Genomic DNA, 19359 nt, shown 5'->3' on the forward strand with positions numbered 1-19359 from the left:
CAGCCTCCCAAAGGCGCGGGATTACAGGCTGAGCCACCAAGTCCGGCAGTTCAACATTTTCAAATGCTGAAGAAATAACCATCAACCCAGCATTATATATCCAGTGAAAATGTCCTTCAGGAATGAAGGAGAAATAATGATATTCTCAGATTAAAGGAAACTAAAATAATTTGTTACCAGGTGACAAACCTAAATTGAAGGATTAATAACATATTTACCTAAACAGAAAGAAAAGGATTAAAATAAAAAAGAAAACCTTAAATATCAGAAAGAAAGTAGAACAACAGGAAGCAAAAGTATAAGTAAATACTTAAAACTAAATGAAAATAAACATATCAAAATTAGTGAAACTCACCTAAACACTACTGAGAGGAAATCTTATGGCACTAAATACTTACATTAGAAAAAAAAAAGTGTATATATCAATTATCCATGCTCTCACCTCAGAAAAGTAGACAAAAGAAAAACCCAAGCAGAAAGTGGAGATAATAAAAAATAAGGGCAGAAATCAATGAAAATGTAAACCCAGGGACAATAAAAAAAAAATCAGAGAAAGAAGTTGATTATTTGAAAAGATCAATAAAATGTAAAAACCTCCAGCTATAATGAGAAACATAAAAGGAGAAAACACAAATTACCAACATTAGTATCAGTGTGTAAACAGTAAACAGATAGTTCTACAAACTCTGCAGACATAAAATTATAAGAGAATATTATGAATACTAAATACATAAATTCAGTGAATTAGATGAAATAGAGCAATTCCTTAAAAAGCACAAACTGCCAAAACTTCACCAATATGAAAAAAAAATAGTCTGAATATTACTACAACTATGAAGGAGCTTGAATCCAAACTTTAAAAAACTTCCCAAAATGGAATGCTTGTACATAGATTGCTTCACTGAATAATTCTGATGAGCTTTAAAAAAACTCCAATTCTACATAATTTCTTCCAGAAAATAGAAGATGTAACATTTCCCAAATAATTTTATAAGACCAGTATTACTCTGATACTAAATATTAAAAAAAAATAACAAAAACAATATTGCAGGCCAATATCCCTCCTAAACACAGATATAAAATTCTCAACAAGATATTAGCAAAGTGAATCCAACAATGTTTGACAATATATATACCCAATGACCAGATGTGATTTATTTCAGATATGTATGCCTGATTTAACACTGGAAAATTAAAAAAATTACCATATCAACATGCTAAAAAAGAAAAAAACATATGATTCTACCAATATGTATAGAAAATGCATTTGACAGAATCCAGTATCTATTTTTGTGTAACACTCTCAGCAGGTTAGCAGTAGAGGTAATTGGAAGGCTGAGGCAGAAGGATCACCTAAGCCCAGCTGGTCGAGGCTACAGTGGCCATGAGCATACCACTGCACTCCAGCCTGGGTGACAGAATGAGACTTCAATTAAAAAAAAAAAAAATCCCAAGGAATAAAAAGCAAATAACCAAAGAAACGTCTAGACTCAATAAGTTTGCTCCAGTAAGATAGCAGTTTGCAAGATCAACATATAAAAAATTGACATTTCTATTTGTCAAGAAAAAAGAAAATTAAATTTTAGACTATAAAATCATTTATAAATGTTCAAAAATGAAATACATTGGTGGATTTAAAACATATTGAACTTACAAATGCATTCTCAAAACAGAACTCATTCGTATGTTGGGAACTTCCTGTACTTAGTTATAAATCTAAAAAGACTTATATAGAACTTGTATATCAAAAGTTAAATTTGCTGATGAAAATAAAAAGAAAATCTAAACAAATGGAAGGGTATACTGTAATCATAGATTGTAAGATAACATAACAAAGATGTCAGTTCATCCCAAATTAATCTGTAAATTAAATGCAATTCTTACCAAAATCCCAGCAAGGATTTTTGAAGACATAGGCTAGCTTATTCAAAACTATATGAAAAAACATAGACTCTAGAATTGCCATAACAATTTTGAAAAAAATAAAGCAGAAAGCATAGCTATCTGATATTAAAGCTTATTATGGAGTTTCAATAATCAAGCCTACTGTATTGGCAGAGGGCTAGTGACATAGACCAATTAAATAGAAGAAAAATAAAGAAATAGCCCTGCATAAGCAGACTACTGATTTTTGACAAAGTTACAAAAGCAATTCAATGGATCAAGCATACCCTTTTCAACAAATGATATGGCTCTGGAGACAACAACAACAAACCTCGACTTGAGATCATGGTCATTAATATAAAAGGTAAAACTATAAAATTTATAGAAAAAAGTAAGAAAAAAATCTCTTCAGAATGTAGGATAGGTGAAGAGATTTTATACTTGACACTGAGTACCATTACTGAAAAATTGATAAATCAGACTTCATAGTAACTAAAATTGTTTTCTCTGCATAAGACCTTTTTAAGAGGATACAAAATCAAGCTACAGAGTTGAAACAATATTGCAAGCCATCAGTGAAATGCAAATTAAAATCACAATAACCTATCACTACACACACCTATAAGAACAGCTACAATTAAACTAACATAGTGACAACACAGGATTCTGGCAAGGATGTAGAAAAATTGGACTATCATATATTGATGGCGGAAAAATAAAATGGTACAACCACTCTGGAAAATTGTTTGGCAGTTTATTATCAAGCTAAATATACACTTTCCATATGATGCAGCAGTTGTACCCTTGGGCATTTGTTCCAGAGAAATAAAAAAGTGATGTCCATAGATAAACATGTACATGAGTGTTCATAGAAGGCTTATTACAAGAGCCCAAAACTAGAAACCATGAGATGTCCTACAATAGATGAAGGGTTACACTATGGCATACCCATACTATGGAATACCACTCAGTAATGAAAAGGAAAGTTGACATATGCTACAATTTGGACAGAAATTATGCTGAGTCAAAAAAGCCGATCTCTGAAGAAAACATTCTATATGATTTCATTTAGAGAATATTTTTGGAATGATGAAATTATAGAGATAGAAAATGGATTAGTGGTTCTCAGGGATTAGGGATCATGGAGGGCAGAGGGTGGTTGATGCAAAAAAGAAACAGCAGGAGAGATATGCCTGTGGTTCTGGGATAATCCTATATCTTGACTGTGGTGGTAGTTATACAAATCTACAAAGTGGGCAAAAGATATGAATAGACAGTTCTCAAAATAAGACATATGATCAGTCAACAGATACATGAAAAAGTGCTCAGTCTCACGAGTCATCAAAAAAATGTAAATTAAAACTACACTGAGATACCACCTAACTGCAGTCAGTATGACTATCATCAATAACTCAAAAAATAACAGATGCTAGAGAGGATGTGGTGAAAAGGGAACACTTATACACTGTTGGTGGGAGTGTAAAATAGTACAACCTCTGTGGACAACAGTATGGCGATTCCTAAAAGATCTAAAAATCGACCTTCCATATCACCCAGCAATCCCCTTACTGGGAATACACCCGGAAGAACTCAAGTCACTCTATCAGAAAGATACCTGCACACATATGTTTATCACAGCGTTGTTCACAGTAGCAAGAACATGGAACCAATTGTGCTGCCCATCAAAAGAGGACTGGATAAAAAAACATGGTACAAATACATGATGGAATATTACGCAGCCATAAAGAAGAACAAAATCATGAACTTCACAGTGGCCTGGATGGACTTAGAGTCTATAATACTGAGTGATCTTTCACAGAAACAAAGAACTGAGTAACACAAGTTCTCACTCATAAGTGTACCTTGATACTTATCATAATACTATAAGAAAAAAGATTGGCAGTAGTGGGAAACTGCTGGGTGGATGGTGAGGAAGCAAGATTGACAGTAGTGGAAATCTGCCTGGGGAAAGGGGGACACACGTCATCAACAAGGGTACCTGAATAATGAACATTTGTATGTCTAACTCTGAATTGTACCCCACATCTTTAAAATAAAAAATTAAAAGTTAAAAAAAATCTACATGTTATAAAAGTGCATAAAGGATATACACAGAATAGTGAGTGTATGTGAAACTGATGAAACCTAAATAAGGCCTGTGAATCATATCAATGTAAATGTCCTGATTTTGATAACACACTATAGTCATATAAGATGTTGCCAATGGGAAAAAGTGGGTGAAGGGTACAGAGGATCTTTCTTTATTCAGAGCTTCTTTCTTTATTCATTTTGCAACTTCCTGTGACTCCGTTATCGTTTCTAAATTTTACAAACGTTTTTAAATGCAAGTAATTCAAAGAAAATTTTTAGTAAGGCACATTCCTTGTTTTTCTCATTTTAATTTAGAATTACTGAACTTCATAAAATGTATAAAATTGTATCTTTCACATTCCTTTATATATTTTAAGTTCACCAGAATGGCTATTTGTAATGATATTTGTATTTTAGTTGGTCCAATACATGAGCATTAGTGTCTCTCTTATTTAAAAATTATACTATTTAGAAAATACATTTCCCATTTAAACCAGGGTCAATAATTTCCAAACACTTGGATAGTTTGAAGTTCCACCAGGTATAAAGTCTAAAAGACTTAGTGCAGAATCTAAGACTATCTCAGGAATAAAGAGAAATTATCTGATTGAATAAACAATATTTACATTATTGTAGTGCCAATAGTTCAAACCCTCCTCCAAATTGAAGTTCATTCTTGTTTGCATGAGCAGAAATATGACAATGCTTTTATTCTAGATGAGATATACTTTAGATTCTTATGATCACAGGATGTTAAAACTACTAATTGCTCATCTGTTGTGTATGGGTTGATTTAAAATGTAATATTTCAGTTTCCGAGATGGATGATAAATTATTTGTTCCACTGTTTCTATAGCATACTAGATTTATCATCAGAGTGTTTTGGACAACTTGCACATAGAAATTTTTCAATAAATACATTTAATTCCCAGTGAAAAAATCAAAAATTCACTATTCCTGCTAGCAGTTTGGAAAACCAGTGACTGTAAAGGGAAGGGGATTTTGCTTTGTCTTTGCTTCCACATGAAGAATCCTAGAATTGACTGTTGAAGAGCATGTAAAATGTCATTAGCATGACTAATTTTGTCAATATATTTGGCAATGCCTGTGTAAAAAAAATCAAAGGCTTGATTTAACCAACCTATCAGTTTAGTCAAAATACTTGATCCCAAACTAAAAATCAAATTTTGGTATATAATTTTGGTCTAAATGGGCATCACTGCCAGCTTCCCAGATTATATAGGTTTTTGCATGTCTGCATATTAGAATCATGCATATGTTTATTGGAGCACAATTCACAATTGCAAAGATATGGAATCAAAGTCCCCATCAACTGATTGGTGGATAAATAATATTACACACACACCATGGAATGCTAGTCAACCATAAAAAAAGAAAAAATAACATCTTTTGCAGCAATTTTGTTGGAACTGGAGGCCATTATCCTAAGTGAGCAACTCAGGAACAGAAAATCAAATACTGCATGTTCTTGCTTGTAAGTGGGAGCTAAGCTATGGGTTTGCAAAGGCGTGCAAATTGGGGACTCAAGAGGGAGGAGGGCAGGAGGGGGGTGAGGCATGAAAAGTTACCTACTGAGTACAAAATACACTGAGTGACAGTTGCACTAAAAGCCCAGACTTGAACACTATACGAGGAGAGACTCCTCAAACAGAATTATCTTTTGGGGGATGGGCCCCTTGTAGTACACTCAGAATTTGTTTCTCCAAATCAAACGGTCAACCAAAGTTTTTATCTGGAAGTTTTCAGAAGGCAGCCTCATGATTTGAGGAAGAAATGTCCCAAGTTATGGCAAACAGGTGACTGGTTCTTCCACCATGAAATGCCTACACTGTACAGAGTGTTCAGCAGTTTTTGACCAAAAATGGCATGACCCTTGTGCCCCCACCCTCCCTATTCACCGGATCTCACCCCAAGCAATTTTCTTTTGTTACCCTCAATCAACAACAACAAAATCCTCAAAGGGAAATGCTTTGCCTATATGGAAGAGGTGGGGGAAAAAAAAAAAAAGCAGAAGCACTAAAAGACACAAAAATTGACAAGTTCAAAAACTGTTTTAGAGCAGTGAAAAAAGCATCTCGTTAGGTGTGTTGCATCAAATGGAGAGTACTTTGAAGGTGACAAGTTTAAACACATAAGAATAAATACACAATTTTTAATAAATAAATTCTGGTTTTGGGGGGTCCACCCTGTACTTGTACCCCACAGCAATTTAAATAAAAAATAAAATAAAATAAAACCCAATGTATAAAATGTAAATTATCATTTGAGTCATGTTTTGCACTGTCACCCAATTTTACAAAATGCAGTAAGGGATGGGCCATATGAATACTCTGATAATACTTCTTTATTTTCTGAAAATTTCTTCAAAATACCAAAGCATTTAAAATTTCCAGAGCTATTAATCATCTTTAAGATCATGGTGATATTACTTAAAACAGATGTGAAAACATATGTTTGCCACAGTTGTATAAGCTGCTCACTTGTCACACTTAATAAATGTTGAGACTCGTACTCTAACTCATTCCCTTTTAATAACTAAAATCTATTAGAGGAAAACATATTTTGCCTTACTATCACAAACATAATTGGTAGAACTTGACTTAGAAAATTCCATTTTAAAAAACTTTCTGCTATAATGGAGATGCAGTTTAAAATGCCACCCCTGTTTATTAATGTCCTCATCAAGATGTGTGACCGACCTATTGAATTAAAATAAGTAAAACTGTGCCATTCCCCAGCAAGAGATTTAAAAATGCCAGTACATACCACTGTGTATTTTATGAAAATCAGTTACTGTACATCTATACTAGTGTTCCAGCTGATTTTTCATAAGACATAACGGTGTATACTTGAGTGCTACAGCACATAGGCCAGTCCTAAATGCCATTTTGATTTATGGGGTTTTAAGTTCTGATAGAATCATATATGTCATGTGCAGCTTGAGACTTTCCTAGACAGGCTGCTTTATTACCAAACTGTCCTTCAAATAATTGTGACTTGGTGGGAAAGAGGTCTCAGGAATAAAATGTTTCCGGGTTATGAATGAAGTTTCATCTTTAACTAGAATTTTATTACCTGTGCCAGAGTTTGGGTAGTTTAATATACTGAGCCTGACTGCTTCTATTCTGACAACTATTCTGAAATCAATCATTTGCATCTTGGAGCTCCAGAGGGTATAACATTTCAATGTCAGGCTAAGAAATGACTAAATATGTGGCAAGGAAACCAACCATGGATCAATAACTTAAAATCACACACTGTTCCAAATTCTGACTAAAATTTTCATTTAGGTAATTATGAAGCAACTTCAGTCTAAAGAAAAAGGAAAATATTCTCCATTAACTCTTCATCTCATGGAATTTTTTTCTCTGTATATTATGAGCATCTGTAGCAGAGATAGAAAACTGTACCCTGTGGTAAAGTATAAACAGATCATCTGATGACCTAATAAATTCCATGTTACCTACTGTCTAACTCATGGTGACAGCAATAATGTATAGCCTATACTATATGGTTATATATTTTCTTTTTATCTTATACTTTCAGCTTTTTAAAAAAATTTAGATTCAAGGGGTACATGTGCTGGTTTGTTACATGGGTGTATTTCATGACAGTGAGGTTTGGACTTCTATCCTTTCAGTTTTTTAAACAAATTTGTACCCAGTTTTCAGATCAGGAGAGCATCACTTTGAAATCCTTATTCTTCCTATCTTTCTTAAACAGATAATCCTAAAACAAAACTTGATACTGTTCAGAAGTGATACATGTAACTCAGCAGATCAAAGCCAGGTTGAGGTCATATTTATCAGTATTACAGGTAAATATTTGATTAACTAACTTGCTAAGCTTTCATTTGCAATGTTGAAATTAGCATATTTTTTAAAATCACTTTCAAGGGTTGAAGAGAGCAGTCTTTCTCCATGATAGCAACTCAGTTTCTTCAAGTATAACCATCAAATGGTGAATTATTTAAATATAATTAATAAAACACATATATATTATAAAGAGAGTCCAATGTCTCTGAGCAGACATAATAAAAGTGCTGAGAATGAAATTTTCAACCACATGCACAAATTTCGCGTTGATGTATAATTTATAACAAAATAAACGAGCTTTGGGTAAACATTTTTATTTATTTTTTTACTATAAAAGAATTTATCCCAAACCAGTATGGATTTATTCTGACTTACAGTAATGTGAATGCAATATAGAACACTGAGATGTTAATTGATTTAGTGCCCAATTATTATATGTACATTAAGTAAGCAAAAATCATTTTACCTTTATTATCCCTTTGGAATTTTTTGATGCTTGGTCCATTATCCTGATCAACAATAAGTTCCTCTCTATTGTTGGGCATCATAACTATAAATAAGAAATGTAACTGAATAATTTCTATTCAAAATACCCAAAAGCAAGACAGAAAAGCATCACATAAATGACCCATATACTCCAGTAACAACTAACATGAGTTTTATATACTTCTACTTCTGAAACACCAGAAAGATTTTTATTTGTCTGAATATTATATAAATAAAAAAATTAATAAGCTTCTTAATCATGTGAATTTCAAAGTATAATTATATACATATGTACATATATAATTGACAACAAAATTATTTTAAAACATTTAAAATAGTTCCTCTTTCAAACTTCAAAAATTCATATGTAAATTAGTTATTTACTTTCATAACAATATAGCTTCCAAAATGTTTCTGAAGAGAATTTACTACTTTATAGACCATGAACTTAAAATAATTATTCATTTAACTCTGTGGAAGTTTTTGCAAATATTATATATAACAAGATTAATAGATAAAAATATGACTTTCTGGTAATTATTATTATTCTTTATTAAAAATTTATATTGAAAGAGTAAAAACATGCTGATTTTCAGAGTTTATCATTTCATTCTCTTTAGCCATATATATTAAAACATTATATAACTTTATTAATAAAATACGGTCACTTTGAAGTTAAAAATCATCAAATTTTTTATTCAATCCTAGAAAATCTCACTGTCATGTTAGGATGACTGTGTAATTACTGCCAGTGGAGTTGAAAATAAACAGTGTTCTTAAGATTTTTTTCTAGAATATTACATTGCTTTGGAAATACTTGAGTTTACTTCTAAGTGTAAGACACTCATTCTCTTACAATATGTCTATCACTGAGTATATTTTCCTATGTACTTGACTTTTTAGCCAGCATTCAATAAATAATTTTCTCCCTATGGTCCTTTTTCCCTTTTTCTCTCTCCTCCCATCCTCATCAATACAAAAATTATATTTTGGTTTCTTGATTCATTCATGGTCAACTGTCTACTAACTGCCTTTTGTCTCGCTCAAACTCACTTGAATCATCGTACACAATGTTGTAACAACCACGTGGAACAGAGTAAAGTTAGAAGATCTATGTCACCTCTTCCAAGAATTAAATTTACTCCCTCAGGACTATTAACCTCAAGCTCTAACTCTCTGGTTCCTAACCCTGACTGCACATAAGAATCTCCTGAGGAGATATAGCAAACCAAAACAAAATATTACTGCCCAGACCCTATTCTAGACCAAGTGAATCAAACTCAAGTTTGTGGTCTTGCAATCCATATTTATAAAAACCCCATAAAGAATTATGACAAGGAGTCAAATTTAAGAATCACTGTGCTCCCTATGAAGTGAAGGAAGCACACACAATATATAATATTGACAGACTAGGTGAGACTTGGATGAATTTCCACAAGAGGAAAATTGTGTTCATTTTTCCCCACACAAATCCTGCACCCAACACCTTACTAATCTCCCAAATTCCTTCTTCTGCCCAAAGCACATTATTTTGTAGAGGCTGGAAACAATCACTACTATGAGCTATAAAAATTTGGAATTCATTTAAAGAACATCATCATACCAAAACTAAAGGAATAGCAGAAATAATTTTCCCTAAAGAAAATGGATACAAGTTTAGATTATGTAGGTATGGAGATGAATTAATGAAGATTTTACTTAGCTCAATTGATCCATAAATATTATATTCTAAATGAGAATTTGTTATGGTAGAATTCACCTGGTAACTTCTGTATAAATGAGTGGTTTCGGACAGTAAGAGAGAATAAGCAATCAAAGTAAAGTCATGCAGAGAAAAGTAATTTTAATCCCTCACATTTCCTTAGCACTTTAGACTTCTGAAGTGTTTTACATGTGATATTTCATCTGACCTCTAAATAACCCAGTGCATTAGGCATTGTGGTAATTATTTCCATATATTAGGTAAAGAAATTCACAGTGGTTAAGTGACATACCAAGATGTTATAGCTAGTTAGTGCTAGTACTATGGCTAGATTTGTGTCATATTAAATGACACATCACCACCAATTTTTCAAATAGTGTCTACGGTGTAAGACTGCTGAGACAATTATATGTATGTGTGTGTGTGTAATTATATAAACGTGGGGAAAAACAAGTTTAATATTTGTTATCTACGTTGTTGAGATTATGGCAAATCATGTATCGAATTGTATTTTAATCACTCTCAAATGATCAACTATTTAATGGATATTTTATCATTCCTTATTCAAAAGAATGCTGTGAATTCAACAAGCGTATTTTATCACATATTGATATCACATACCCTATACAAATTCTATCATATTGTTTCCATGAAATTGATTGATACAGAAAAGAACGGTGTTTGCAGAGAAAAAACTTTTAACAATTTAAGTTTCATTTTGTTGTTCATATTGCTTCAGCAATTAAAAAATGACTAAACTTCAAAGAGTCATTTTTATTAAGGAGGTGTCAGCTCCCCCAGTTTTTCCTTTCCTCTTTATTGTTTAATGAGGTATTTCCTGAAATAATATATTACACTTACTTGTTTCAGGAAAGTTACTCACCCATTCTCTCTGAATGATGATCCATCTGAGAAGGAGAGCTGGACACACTGCTGCTGGGGTGGGAAGAAGTCTGGCTCCCAGGGCGATGACTCTCTTCCAAAGAAGGAGCAGGAGAGGGACTCTCTGGGATCCGCTCCTGACACAAAAGGAAATACAAAAGGAAGCACCATCTGTGTACCAATTTTATGTTGATTGAGTACATAACATTTGAAATGTTGATTTCTCACTTAATCTGAAAGTGTGCACATCCACAATACTTAGTTTTAAATACATATCTTTAGACAAAAACATATTTTTAGTTCTTGTGAAACGAATGAAATGAGAATTAAAGAAGAAAGGGCACATTGTAGAGACTCTAGAAAAGATAATTTCCATTTGTTCTCATATAAAATTCATAAATGATTTTCAACATAGTTGTGTAGTAAAGGTCATTGTTATCATAAGCTTGTAGATGAGTGTAAAGTTCATACCAAGGCACGGAGGGGGATACTACTATCTGATTAAGAAGGAGAACTCACAAATGTAAAGACTTGAGAGTCCTAGAATAAAACTCACAAGTAGTGGCACCTGATACATGTTGAGTTTTTATGCATAGACAAGGGCTATGGAAATAATACACTTGTATTCTATCAGTCCTTAGAAACTTATGTTGAATTCCTCCAGTAAAACATTTTAATAGTCACAGGACATAATTATGGATTTTTCAAACTGACATTAAAATCATTGCTGATTCCTGTAGTAATATATAGATGTTTTTGTTTCCAATAATGAATTTGAATAAAAATCAAATATTTTTTACTTCTGTAGTAACAATTATAGCTCTCTTTGCATTTTTTTATTATGAAAACTTCTACAAAACAATGAAGTTATTCACCATGTTTATACATCACTAATGAATGAATAAATATGAATCATTAGATTAAATTGATTAATATAAGAACCAAATTGCTGTGTTTATGCACATACAAAATTAATGTGACTGGGAGATAAACATGCTGGGACAGATGTTTTACAAAATATTTAATTCATCCATAATAAATTTCTTACATTGATTGTTCTATTATCTATAATCATAAAATCAGTATTCTAATCATCATAACATTAAGAATTAGTTTGTCAGATATGTTCTTGTACATTTTCACATTGATTTTGCATGAGAAACTCAAAATTTATAAATATGCTTAAGAAAAACTATCCAATGCAAAAATAATAGCATGAAAGTTAAGTTATTATTTCATTATTGTGGTTAATATTATGCAATATCTGTTATTGTGGCTGGCAGAATGATGGCACCTCCCCTTCCAAAGATCTACAATTCACATCCTAATCACTGGTACCTGTGTACTTGTTAATTCTCACGGCCAAAGGGACTTTGCACATGCAAATGGGATCCATGAGATAGGGATATTATACTGGATTATTTTGGTGGGCCCAATCTGACCTCAAGCGTCCTTAAATGTGGAGGATACAGACAGATAAGAGGGGTCACCATGATGCAACATTGCTTGTTTTAAAGATGGTGGAAGAGAGTCCTGACCCAAGAAATGTGAGTGACCTTTGAAAACTGAAAAAAGGAAAAGGAACAGATTCTTCCCTGGAACATACTGAAAGAAATGTAGCCTTGCCCATACCTTGCTTTTAGCCATAAAGACCCATGTCTGACTTTTGACCTAAAGAACTCTAAGAAAATAAATTTGCATTGTTTTAAGCCACTAAATTTGTGACAGTTTTTAAATAGCATTTTACATTATTGCTGAGCATTTTATTAACATTCAATAACTTTACTGAAATGAATAGCAAACTTTGAGAATATTAGCTGCAGTATTATATTATTTTATATTGGTATATTTTATATTGGTATAAATACCAATAATTTTAAATATGTGTTACATTTTAAAGACTTTGGAATTGTTTTCATGCATCAAAAACAATGTTTAATTTAATTTAATTATTTTTATTTTAAAGATGTGGGGTACAATTCAGGATTATGTACATAAGCAGTCATTGTACAGGTAATGTTTAGGCCTCCCTTGGGTTTCCACTTCACCTAGTTTACGATTAGGTGCCCATATTGATGTTATGTATTTCCAACTCCCTCCCCTGGTGGTTTTTCACCAATACCAATTCTTTCTTATAGTATTAAGATAAACATTCAGGGTCCGCTTATGAAAGAGAGCATGTGGTACTCAGGTCTTTGTTCTGTGATAGATAGATTCTAAATTCATCCAAGTTGCTGCAAAGCCCATAATTTGGTCCTTCTCTATGGGGGCAAAATATTCCGTCATGTATATATACCACATTTTTAAAAATGCAGTCCAATTTCAATGGGCAGCATGGTTGGTTCCAAGTTTTTGCTATTGTGAACAGTACTGCAGTAAACATGCATGTGCAGGCATCTTTTATTTAGAATGATGTGAGCTTCTCTGGTTATATTTCCAGAAGGGGGATTGCTGGGTTGTTAAGAGCCAGCCTTGGAGGCCCACCAGAATGACAGGGTCCTGGTGACCCCGGGCCACAGGCACTGGAAACTCATTATCCATCTTTCCACTTCCCACTACGTTGTTTGACCTGTCCCTTTTGCCCATGTGATGACTCTGAGGCATGTTTAAAGGACTTTCTTTCGCTTGGTCATGGGTTACAGATCTTGTTTTTAGGGTTAGCATTTGTGACTAATACCTGGTAAAAAGAGGTTTCTGATTTTGTTTAGGAAAAGTATTGTTCTGAATATTTTTGCTTATTATTTGTAGTTGTAGTTATGGTGTTTGGACATAAGGTTATATAGGCATAAGATTTAAGTGTAAGTGAAAGTTTATATTAAGGTATATGTAGGTGATTTATAAGTTTGTTTTGAGATACATATTAAAGTTTTAGTATATAAAAAGTTAAAGGGTTTAGATGTAGAATTTAACTGAGTAAAAGAGGATTTATCTAACAACCAAAACTACCTTGAAGCCTGAAGAACATCACTAGAAGTTTCTTCTAAGCTGTTTTTTCCTTAGAGATACGATGTTCCAGATAGGAAAACAATAAAGGAATTCGAACAAGAGGAAACTACCAAGGGGTTTGAAAGACCAGAGAGTTTTTAAGAAGAAACTCCTTGTCCATGAAAAAAGAAACATCTGCACAGGCACTTCTAGAGGATCTCCAGGTGCACATTCTTCCACCAGATGGAAATATTCTACATATGAACTGCTCCAAAACCCTGGGCCAGAAACTGTTGTTCTGGCCCCCAGAGACTTTATTATGGAAAAATCTGTTTCCCTGGATAATTGGAATAAGGAAGTTAAGTTTATAAAGAGTTAGATTTGTTAGAAAGGTTATAATATATATTAGTTAATTTGGGATATAAATTTTGTTTTAAGTAGAGTTTAATGAAAAGCTTTGTAATTTTATAATTTTAAGATTTTATATTAATGGGTTGCGGAGACTGTTTTTTACAGGATAACATCATTGTGTTGGGATAATGTTGTTTTGGGTGGAAATAGTCTCTGTCCTTAGGACATTAGCCAAGCACCGAGAAGAATACTTAAACTTAGCCGGGCTCGGTGGCTCAGCCTGTAATCCCACGCCTTTGGAGGCTGAGGTGAGTGGATTGCCTGAGCCCACGGGTTCGAGACCCGCCTGGGCAGTGAGACCTCCTCTCTACAATAAATCAAAAAAATCAGCTGGGCGTGGTAGCGCATGCCTGTAATTCCGGCTACTCGGAAGGCTGAGGTGGAAGGATCGCCGGAGCCTAGCAGGTCGAGGCTGCGGTGACCGGGAGCAGCACTGCACTCCAGTCTGGGCGATAGAGTGAGACTCCAACTCAAAAAAAAAAAAATACTTAAACTTAAGCATCATTTTAACATCACAAAGAATCCATGTAATTTGTTGTAAGTGATTTGTTTTGCAATGATGATTTTAACTTGCTCTGTAGCAGTAACTTGCAGAGATTATTTCCCTTGTAGAGAGAAATATAAGCTAGCTACTATTCGCAATAAAATGGCTTCTGCTCAGATCTGAACAGTTGTCCAAGTCTCTCTCTTTCTCTCTTTCTCACAATCGCCGACGCCATATGCACCTTTGGGAATCTCTGGACTCTGCAGGAGCAGGACTCTGGCACTGGGTCATATATGAAAGATTGATTTTTAGATCTTTTGGAAATCGCCACTCTGTTTTACACAGAGTTTGTACTAGTTTACACTAACACCAACAGTGTAGAAAGGTTCCCTTTTCCTCACATCCTCTCCAGCATCTGTTGTTTTTTGCTATTGATGATGGTCCCCCTGACTGGAGTTAGATGGTATATCCGTGTGGTTTTTATTTACATTTCTTTAATGATCAGTGTAGCTGGACATTTTTTTATGTATCTGTTGGCTGTTCATATGTCTTTTTGTTAAGTATCTATTCATACTTTTGCCCACTTTATAATAGGACAGTTGTGGTTTTTTGTTTTGTTTTTTTTTCCTTTTGGCATGTTTGAGTTCCTTGTAGTTCCTGGATGTTAGGCCTTTATCAGATATAAAGTTGGCAGATATGTTTCCCATTCTGTGGGCTGTCTCCCTCTCAATTTATTTTGCTTTGCAGAAGCTTTTCAGTTTGATGAGAACCCACTTAGCTATCTTATCTCTTATGCATGGGCATTTGGGGTTTTGACCACAAATTGGTTGCCTATTCCAATTTCCATAATGGTGTCTGCTGCATTTTCTAAGATTCTTATAGTTTGAGGTTTTATGTTTAAGTCTTTGATCCACTGAGATTTGTTTTGTATGGTGATAGGTAGAGGTCCTGTTTCAATCTTCTGTATGTGATCGGCCAGTTCTCCCAGCAGTGTTTACTGAATAGGTTCTCCTCTTCCCAGTGGTTGTTGGTGGAGGATTTGTTGACGATGAGTTGAGAAATTGAGGTTTTGCTTCCAGAATCTCTATCCTGTTCCACTGGTCTTTATGCTTGTTCTTGTTCCAACACCAGGCTGTTTTGATGATTGTACTCTTATAGTAAAGTTTAAGTCTGAAAGTGTGAAACCTCCTGCCTTGCTTCTTTTGCTAAGGATTGTTTGGGTTATTCTTTGTCTTTTATTTTTCCATATGAATTTCTGTATTGTTGTTTCCAGTTCTGAAAAGAATGATGTTGGTAATTTAATGGGTATTATGTCAAATCTGTAGATTGCCTTTGGTAGGATGGACATCTTAACAATGTTGATTCTTCCAATACTTGAGCATGGAATATTTTTTTTTTTTCATTCGTTTGTGTCTTCTTTGATTTGTTTGAGCAGTATTTTGTAGTTTTTATTGTAAAGGTCTTTCACCTCTCTGATTAGGAAGATGCCTAGATATTTTACTTTTTTATGGTTACTGTGAATGGGATTGTAGTTTTTATTTGTTTCTATGCCTATTTGCAGTTGGTATATAAGAATTTGATTGCATTTTGCATATTTATTTTGTAACCTGAGACTTTGTCAAAGTCCTTTATCACTGCAAGGAAGTTTTTGAAAATTTATCTTGAATTTTTGAGATATAGAATCATATAATCAGCAAGAAGAGATAACATAAATTCCTCTGTTCCTCTTTTGATACCCCTGATTTCCTTTTCTTGTCTGACTACTCTAGCTAGGACTTCCAATGCTATGTTGAACAGGTGGGTTGAAAGTGGGCAGCTTTATGTTGTGTTTTTCAAGGGAAATGTTTCCAATTTCTGTTCATTTAGCAATATGTTGGCTGTGAGATTATCATAGATGACTCTTGCTATTTTGAGGTATGTTCTCTCTGAGCCTAAGTGTTCAAAGGTTTTTATCAAGAAGGAATGCTGAATTTTATCAGAAGCTTTTTCTGCATCCAATGATATAATCATATGTTTCTTGATTTTGCATCTGTTAATGTATTTAATTACATTTATGATCTTGTGGATGTTGAAGCAGTCCTGCCTCCTGGTCATGGTGGATGATTTTTGAGATGTGTTGTTGGATCCGATTTGCTGAAATCTTATTGAGAATTTTTACATCTATATTTATCAGGGATATTGGCCTGTAGTTCTCTTTCTTTGTTGAATCTTTACCCAGTTTAGGTATCAGTGTGATCTCAGTTTCATAAAACTGATTTGGGGAGAGTTCCATGTTTCTCAATTGCCTAATATACTTTCAGTAGGATTGGTATCAACTCCTTCTTGAATTTTTTTTTAGAATTCTGCAGGAACGTCATCTGATCCAGGGCTTCATTTGGAGGTAGTTTTCTTATGATGAAGTCAACATCCTCAGTTGTTATTGATCTGTTTAGTGTCCCAAATTCTTCTTGTTTCAACCTTGGGAGGTTGTGTGATGTCAGAAATCCTGCATTTCATTTAGGAGGTTTTAGAGTTTGTTTCCATATAGGTATCATTATAGCAATCTCTGATAATCTTTTGTATTTCTTCAGGGTCAGTTTTGATTTGATCTTTTGCATTTCTGTGTTTATATGGGGTTTTTTCTCTTTTTTTTTCTTGGTCATTCTGCCTACGGGACCATCAATCTTGTTTATACTTCAAAGAACCAGCTGTGTGCTTTGTTCATTTTTTCTATGATATTTTTGTCTGAATTTGTGCTTTTACTTTGGTGATCTGGATTCTTCTGCTGAAGTTAAGGTTTTCTTGATGTGTGTTTTTAAAGATATAAATTCTCCTCTTAGTATTAATTTCATGGCATCTCAGAGGTTTTGGTATGATATTTCTTAGCTTTCATTTGTTTCCAGGAATCTTTTAATTTCTGTTTTGATTTCTGTGTTGACCAAGGAGTTGTTCAGCATCATGCTATTTAGTGTCCATGTCTTTGTGGGTTTTGGGGGAATATTGCTGGTGTTGATATTTATTTTTATTCCACTGTGGTCTGAGAAGGTGCATGGCAGTATTTTGGTCTTATGAAATTTGTTTATGGTTAATTTATAGCTGAGGATTTGGTCAGTCTTGGCATACATTCCATGTGGTGTTGAATGGAATGTATGTTCCATGGTTGTTGGATGGAGTGTTCTATGTGTATTTATTAAGTCCATTTGGTCAAGCATCAAGTTGAGGTGCTAGATCTCTATGTTGATTTTTTGCTTCAAAGATCTATCTAGGGTTGTTAGTGGGGGTATTTAAGTCCCCAGCTATGATAGTGTTAGAGTCAGTATCTTTTTAAAATTTACTGAGTAGCTGCTTTATAAAAGCTGGTGCTCCTGTGTTGGTTGTATATATGTGTAGGATGGATATTTCTTGTTGATGGATTGAACCTTTTATCATCATGTAGTGTCCTTCTGAATCTTTAAAAATGTTTGATAACTTAAAGATTGTTTTGTCTGATATTATGATTATGACTCCTGCCTTCTTTTGTGATCCCTATGCCTGAAAATTTGTTTTCCTCCTCTAGCTTTGAGTCTGTGAGTGTCCTTTTGTATTGAGATGTGTTTCCTATATGCAGCATATTGTTAGGTCTTTTTTTTTTTTTTTTAGTTGGAGTCTCACTCTGTCACCAAGACTGGAGTGCAGTGGCCGCTCCTGGCCACTGCAGCCTCGACCTGCTGGGTTCCAGCGATCCATCCACCTCAGTCTTCCAAGTAGCTGGAACTACAGGCGCACACTACGACACCCAGCTAATTTTTTATTTATTGTAGAGATGAGGTCTCATCAAGTTGCCCAGGTGGGTCTTGAACCCGCGGGCTCAGGCAATCCACTCACCTCAGCCTCCCAAGGCATGGGATTACAGGCTGAGCCACTGATCCCGGCTAGGTCTTTTTTTTTAATCCAGTTTTCCATTCTACATCTTTTCAGTGGTGCATTTTGTCTATTCATGTTCAGGCTGATTATTGAAATTTGCGAGTTTGTCCTTGTCATAGGTTTTTACAAGGATGCTTTGTTTTCTCTTTGCTTCTGTGTTTGTTTGTGATCTTGTGAAGTGCATGGTCATTCTTTTGTTTCTTTTTTCTTCTGTGCACAGCACCTTTTTAAGCATTTCCTGTAGAGTTGGTCTGGAATCAGCATATTCTTTTAGGAATTAGATGTCTGGGAAGGATTTAAATTATCCTTTGCTGGGGAAACTTAGCTTGACTGGGTAAATAAATATTGGTTAAAATTATTTATCTTTGAGAGCATTGATGATTGGGATCCAAACACTTCTGGCCTGTAGTATTTCTGCAGATAATTCTCCAGTGATTCTGATTGAACTTCCCTGGTAGGTAGGTAGTCTGACTTCTTTCTCTTGCTATCTGTAGGACTTTTTTTTAAACCTCCCTTTGTGTAGGCAAATTACTATGTGTCTAGGAGTTGGTCTTCTTATAAGATGTCTTGTAGGGGTTCTTTGAATCTCTTGTGCTTGTATACTCATCTCCCTGGACAAATGAGGTAAGTTTTCTTGGAAAAAAACCTCATGTAATTATTTTCCAAGGTTTTTCCATTTCTCTTTCTATTACAGGTTTTCTGATCTAAGTTGGGCTTCTTTATCAATTGCACTTCTCTTGGAGAGTTTCTTCTTTCTTCTGAAGTTCTTTTCTACA

General features: G+C 34.1%; 1 protein-coding gene across 1 annotated transcript in view; it reads right to left on the reverse strand.

Moving 5' to 3' along the window:
* Nucleotides 1-4168: 4168 nt before the first annotated feature.
* The window catches only part of DACH2 (dachshund family transcription factor 2), a 115510-nt gene continuing 100319 nt past the window's right edge, over nucleotides 4169-19359 (reverse strand). The window contains exons 4-6 of the mRNA XM_008066527.2: nucleotides 10883-11018; nucleotides 8278-8361; nucleotides 4169-4203 (exon numbers count right to left, since the gene is read on the reverse strand). Coding sequence (XP_008064718.2) covers nucleotides 4169-4203; nucleotides 8278-8361; nucleotides 10883-11018 — 255 coding nt within the window. The remainder of the gene's footprint in view (nucleotides 4204-8277; nucleotides 8362-10882; nucleotides 11019-19359) is intronic.

The sequence above is a fragment of the Carlito syrichta genome, unplaced genomic scaffold (assembly GCF_000164805.1).
Source record: "Carlito syrichta isolate Samal-C Ts95f unplaced genomic scaffold, Tarsius_syrichta-2.0.1 Scaffold308997, whole genome shotgun sequence".
Lineage (NCBI taxonomy): Eukaryota > Metazoa > Chordata > Mammalia > Primates > Tarsiidae > Carlito > Carlito syrichta.